The sequence below is a fragment of the Nannospalax galili genome, unplaced genomic scaffold, assembly GCF_000622305.1.
Source record: "Nannospalax galili isolate Female #2095 unplaced genomic scaffold, S.galili_v1.0 scaffold517, whole genome shotgun sequence".
Classification (NCBI taxonomy): domain Eukaryota; kingdom Metazoa; phylum Chordata; class Mammalia; order Rodentia; family Spalacidae; genus Nannospalax; species Nannospalax galili.
Window position 1 is genome coordinate 475,865 of NW_008340098.1, and position 6,682 is coordinate 482,546.

The window sequence follows — 6,682 nt, forward strand, 5'->3', positions numbered from 1 at the left end:
CCCCAATTCTATCCAAAGGAATACTGACAATGGATTGCTGTAGATGAGGAACAGCTGATCCTCCTGGAACAGGGACCTCTGGCTGACTAGATTTATCAGAAGGACAGATGGGGGCAATAGATGGGGGTCCTGACAACACAGTGGACATTGGCAGGGATGACAGAGTATGGAGGCTCTAGAGGGAGAAGAAGGCTGTTTATCTGACGAGTTTATATTCATACTCAGATGCCACGGAACTCAGAAAGTAAGTGACTGTGACCAGTAATAGTCATATATATAGAGATTAGAAATGCATGTGAAAACGTCTCAATGTCAGTTGCCTTAAAATGAATTTTTCTGTATGAAACTGTATTTTAACAACGAAGTGGAGATCTTTTCTAAACATTAAAACCTCATTTAATTTTATGTCTTGTAGAGTTTATAATCAGTAAAAGATTGTACAAGCGTAATAATTCCTCTGTAAACCTAAAAATGTACAGCCAATTTTGAAAGAGATGTACCCTAGCTCAGAAAAATGTTATTGAATAGGTTAATGCTGTTGTAATGAAATGCTTCTTCTAATTAAAAAAAAAACAAAAAAACTTTACAGTATTTTTTATTCTGCTCAAAACTGCTCTCAATTTTCATAGAATTTACCTCTAGCTTTTAAAAGAAGGTATTATTGGGTTGGAAAGATGGCTCAGCAGTTAAGAGCACTGACTGTTCTTACAGAAGACCCAGGTTCAACTCCCAGCACCCACATGGTGGCTATGAACTATCCTGAACTCCAGTTCCAGGAGAATCCAAAACCCTCTTCTGATCTCCTCGGCAATGCATGACACGGGTGTACTCACATACATGCAGGCAATACACATAAATAATAAAATATGAAAAAAAGGCATTATTAAGAAACATACAATAAATCAAGAGGAAAGATGACTCCAAGTTTCCTACACTTACTTGATGTCGGCACCTGCAATAAAGCAGCCAGGTTTTGACGAAATGAGGACAGCACTTCTGATTTGGTCACTAGCCCAGACTTCATTCAATACTTCTACGAACTCTGTGTGTGCTTCTTTAGTCAATGTATTTACCTGAAGAAGAATAGATACAGCTAAGGGTTTAAATTAAAGTAACATGGGGGCTGGAGAGATGGCTCAGCAGTTAAGAGCACTGACTGCTCTTACAGAGGACCTGGGTTAGATTCCCAGCACCCACATGGTGGCTACAAACCATCCTTAACTCCAGTTCCAGGGAAATCCAAAGACCTCTTCCGATCTCCACGGCATTGCATGACATGGGTGCACCCACATACATGCAGGCAATATATTCATACACATAAAATAAAAAATAATAAATAAAAAAATTTAAATGAAAGTAACATGTATACTATCACTGTCTAATATATTTCTCCAGCAGACATATATTGTTAGAAGGAACAAAACAAAACCAAAACACAGGCCAAAAAAACCCAAGAAAACCCCCAAAAAACTCCAGCGACAACAACAAAAAACAAGAAATCCCTCAAACCTAGCAGTTTTCTGTCTAGGTAGCTTTGGCCAATTATAGCACCTCTCCCTTTAAAAACAGGTCTCAAGGGCCAGCAAGATGGCTCAGCATGTAAAGCAAGCATGCCATGCAACTTTGTCAGCTTAAGTTCAATTCCCAGAACCCATGTAAAGGTAGGAAAGAACCAACTCCATGAAGTTGTCCTCTGACAGCCACACACACTCCATGGAAGGTGTGCATGCCCCTGCCCCCTCCCCAACACCTCTCTCTCTCTCTCTCTCTCTCTCTCTCTCTCTCTCTCTCATCTCTCACACACACACACACACACACACACACACACACACACAAACAAATTTAAAAAGGTCTCAAAAGGGGAACTCGATGGCCAGGCATAGCGGTACACAACTGTAAATCTCAGCACTCAGGAGGCAGAGGCAGGAAGACTGCTGCAAGTTTAAGGCCAGCCTGATCTACATAGCAAGTCTCAGGCCAGGCTACGTAATGAGATCCTGTTTCAAAAAAAAACAAAAATAAAAAGGGAATGTGAAGTTATTCCTCAGAGTTTGAATCACACGCAGGGCGTAAGTAAGTCTACAAATATTTATTGGCCAGGAAAAAAGATTGGTATAACATTAAAGAAAAAAAGAATCAATATTAAACCTGATTATGATCTTCACATGGGGAATGTAAATATGTTTGATGAAACTAGATCAAATGTAGTTATTTTGGGGTTTGAATTAAGAACTGCTATTTTCTTGGTCACAATTTTTTTAATATATCTTATTATTTTTATTTTATGTGTATGAGTGTTATGCCTGCATGTAGATAAGTGCACCCATGTCGTACAATGCCCGCGGAGGACAGAAGAGGCTGTCGGATCCCTGGAACTGGAGTGACGGACAGTTGTTAGCTGCCATGTGGGTTCTGGGATTTGAACCTGGGTCTTCTGCAAGAACAGTCAGTGTTCTTAACTGCTGAGCCATCTCTCTGGCCCCCAATTACAATTTTTATAGTTTGAAATTTCCTGCCATTGCTATGTATTACTTAAAAAATTTTTTTTTGATTTGTTATTTTTATTTTATGTGTATTAGTATTATGCCTGCTGTATGTAAGTGCACCCATGTTGTAGAGTGCCCGCAGAGGACAGAAGAGGGTGTCAAACTCCCTGAAACTGGAGTTATAGATGGTTGTTAGCCACCATGTGAGTGTTGGATTTGAACCTGGGTCTTCTGTAAGAACAACCAGTGCTCTTAACAGCTGAGCCATCTCTCTATCCCAAACTCTGTATTACTTTTATTCAGTAAAAATATTGAACTTGAGAAAATGATGAAAAAAACAAATCTTAAGCTTGACTCATTGGTTAATCAATACTAAGACTTGCTCTAGTGAAGGGAATAGCCTCTACTAGCCTTAATTTGTGACAGTTGCCAATGCTTCCATCTAGGTCCTCCTATTTCTCTCAGGGTCGCACTTAGGCCAGGCTGGCCTTGAACTCACTGTGTAGCTGTGTAGAATCTTATAGTCCTGATCCTCCTGCCTGTGCCTCTCAAGTGCTGGGATTACAGGTGTGATCTGTCATGCCTGGCTTAAAGTCTCCGATTTAATTTAGGCTTATGGTTACAAGATTTTTTTTTTTTTTTAAAGTATGACACCTTTATATCAATTTGAAATGGGGGAAAGAATAAACTCCCACAATAAAGCTTTCTTGGCAAAGACTAGAATAATGTTGTATGCTCTGCTAAATTTGCCAGAACCAAAGTTTCATTTTGAATATAACTTGATTTCTAATATGTGAACTGCACGAGTCACTGAGAGCCCTAAGGTGGCTTAAGAGCCAAGTGGCCACACTTACCCCAGTCAACTTACTACAAATAATGACTGTTAGGCAGGTAAAGAAGAAAGAGGATTTCATAACCTTGTATTTGAAACAGGCAAATTGCAAATGTTATCAACAACACTTATACTTTAGTTCCTGTCTATTAAGCCATCTCCTCATTCTAAACTATAACAGAGGGCTAGGTTTATTAATCCTTGATAGTAATCTGACACCTAGAGTCACAAAGAAGGATTCTTGTACAAGGACATCTGTATCAGAAAACTGCATTCAACTACCAAATTTGTAAATTCATGTGAGAGGATCATTCCCAGGAATGTAGGTTTGATTTCTATTCAGGATATGATTCATAAATGTAGTTGGTAGAAATAAATTGCAGAAAGTTTTAGATACCTTTGAATCAGGAGAATTAATCCGAATAACTGCCACATCCCCTTTGACTCCATAGTTAATATGAGTTCTTGCTAAAAAAGAGAAGACAAATGCTTTATAAACGTTCTTACTGCAGATAGGTCTAAAAAGTGATGGCAAGTATGTGAATGAAATTAAACTTACTCAGCAAAGCAGAAGATGCTGCAAAGTTGCGGCAAATACAGCCTGTAAGGAAAGGGTATTTCAATGAATTATTTTGTAAAACAGAATTTCTGTAATATCTGTCAGACACTTACTGTATCTGGAATTTATACCAACAAAAGCTTCCAAATCAGAACAGTGTATTCTAGGCCATTACTGTGACTACTACCGTATCTTTCTTATTTCAATTATAAGGTCAAATAATTATCGAGATGCTAAAAAGGAAGGGTAAAGAACATCACCCTCCCAGAAGACACATCTCCAGAATCCGAACATGTTAGTTTACATGGTGAGAAAGGACTAAGTATGCAAATGGAATTAAGGTTACCAGTCAGTTGACCTTAATATAGGGTGAGTATAATTAGCCAAATGGGCTTAGTATAGTCACATAGGGAAGAGGGAGGCAAACAAATTAGAGACAGTAATATGAAAATGACTGGCCCCTGGTTGCTAAAGAAGATGAGCGCAAGTAAAGACCATAGGAAGTCTCTAGAAACTAGAAAAGATAAGGTAATGAATCTCCTCCTAGAGGCTTCAGAATGAATAGAGGCTGCCAACACCTGATCTGAGCCATACCTTCGATGTGAGCCTAGTGAGGTCCATTTGGTGGGTCCCCCATGGTGTGTTCCACCCTTCCTAAGGGGAGAATTGAACCCAGGCCTTGTGTAAGCTAGGCCTTGTGTACTTCACCATGGAGCTACAGCTTCAGCCCAAGATCCATTTGGGACCTAACTGTAAATAACATTGTTCAGACACTAAATTTGTTACACAACAGAAAATTAATATACTAAGCAGCAAGTAACTACAAAGCAGTCCAGTTTCAAATGTACTCCAAATACATTCCGACTGTGTTTTCCAGTCATACTTCTTGCTCTTTTCTGAAAAGACAGACTTCTAGGTGTTATCAAAAGTCAAATTCAGGTGTGTGTGTGGGGGGGCCCACATCTTTAAGCCCAACATGTGGGAGGTAGATCTCTGTGAATTCAAGGCTAGCCTGCTCTACACAGTGAGCTCCATTCTGTGGTGGTGGTATTGGACAGATAGTTCAGAGGTTAAGAATGATTCTTGCCAGGCGTGGTAGCACACGCCTTCAATCCCAGCACTCAGGAGGCAGAGGCAGGTGGATCTCTGTGAGTTCAAGGCCAGCCTGGTCTACATAGTGAGTTCCAGGACAGCTGGAGCTACAAGGAGACCCTGTCTCAAAAAGACCGAAAAAAAAAAAAGAATGATTCTTGCTCTTCTAGAGTTCAGTTCTCACCCCCACATCAGGCGGCTCGCAACTGCCTTGCTCCAGGGGACCCTACGCCCTCTTCTGGCCTCTGTGGGCAACCACACACATGTGGCATATACTCACACAGATATATGCATTTTAAAAAAAGTCAAATCAAGGGGAAACAGTGGCTGCTATAAATGAAACATTCCATGTCACAATCAGCTAGTTTAAGCATTCCTAACTGAAAATGTCTCTATGCTGTATTCCACCAAAAATATTCCTATTCAAGACCAGACACTGTCCCTTCTGTTTCATAATCACCTCGTTTTATTTAGGCTCTTCAGAATAACAACATAGCGATCAGCTTCATATGATCAAGCCATCTTGGTTCTAACTACCATTTTGCTCAGCAGATGACTCTGACAAACATCCCAAACTCTATAGGACAAAGCTATTGAGGTAGTCAGCAGAACTGAGTATAGTGGCCCACACCTATAATTCTAGGATTTGGAAGGCAGAGACAAAAGGATGGTGAGTTCAGACCTGGGACAGCCTAGTTTTCTTTCATTCTTCTCTGTTATGTAATCTAAAATGACGCTGAACTCAAGACCCTCTTACCTCAACCTCCCACATTCTGAGATTATAGGTGCATACCACCATGTCTGACTCCAACACTCTTTCTTTCATTTGGGGGTGGAGGGAGAAAAAGGTCTCATTATTTAGGCCTTGGCTGGCCTGGAACTTGCTATGTAGATCAGACTGCCCTGTCTCTGCCTCCTAGTGCTGGGATTAAAGTCTTGCCCCCCCCTTACATCTTAAAGTAATGCTAGCTATTAGTTACTTAATGGTTAATATTAAAACTTTACTCCTAATTTTCATCAAAATATACATGGTTCCAACCTTTTCCACAAAAATTCACTCAGCTCTCAACTGTAAGACCTTTCTCATCCTTGCTTGTATTTTGATCTTTAAATTCTGTTCTCTAATTGCTACATCTATAAGAAGTGTTTTACATTATTACAACTGGGCTTGTTGACCATTGTGCTTCTTCATTAAAGAAGGGGCAAGCAGGGTCAGTGGACCCTCACCAGAGTATCAAGCCACTCTTCCCAGCTAACTGTATGTAATCACACATGGTCTCCTGGATTTGGGGAGGACTAAAGTATATAATCTGGGGAAGGCTAGGAAGAGAAGGCTTGATCCATGCTGGGTAAAGGCTTTCCAGTATGCATACCCCCAGGTCATTTATATACCTCAGCAACCCCTCAGTCATCTCTGTAAGTAAGCTCAGTAAATTCATTGGTTCCCCAGGAAAACTTTAATCAAACATTGGTTTGACACTAGACCCTTAAAAGGGGGTAAGCATTGCTTGGTATCACCAGGAAAAGAATTCTCACAACAGATGGAAAATTTATTTGTTAATGTTATTATGTATCATAGTTATTAAAAAAGAAAATAAGAATGTGAAAGATGTTAAAAGGATATGGGAATGGAGATTTTTCCAAAATAGACAAAAAATGAGAAAGCCTAAGCAAGTGATGAAGGTCTATATAGGTTTGTTAGGATATATAAAG

At 39.8% G+C, this 6,682-nt stretch overlaps 1 protein-coding gene across 1 annotated transcript in view; it reads right to left on the reverse strand.

The window, feature by feature from the left end:
* The window catches only part of Hadha (hydroxyacyl-CoA dehydrogenase trifunctional multienzyme complex subunit alpha), a 51,188-nt gene that overhangs the window by 35,655 nt on the left and 8,851 nt on the right, over positions 1 to 6,682 (reverse strand). Inside the window, exons 2-4 of the mRNA XM_008834996.3 lie at positions 3,878 to 3,919; positions 3,716 to 3,786; positions 940 to 1,073 (exon numbers count right to left, since the gene is read on the reverse strand). Of these exons, the coding sequence (XP_008833218.1) occupies positions 940 to 1,073; positions 3,716 to 3,786; positions 3,878 to 3,919 (247 nt within the window). The remainder of the gene's footprint in view (positions 1 to 939; positions 1,074 to 3,715; positions 3,787 to 3,877; positions 3,920 to 6,682) is intronic.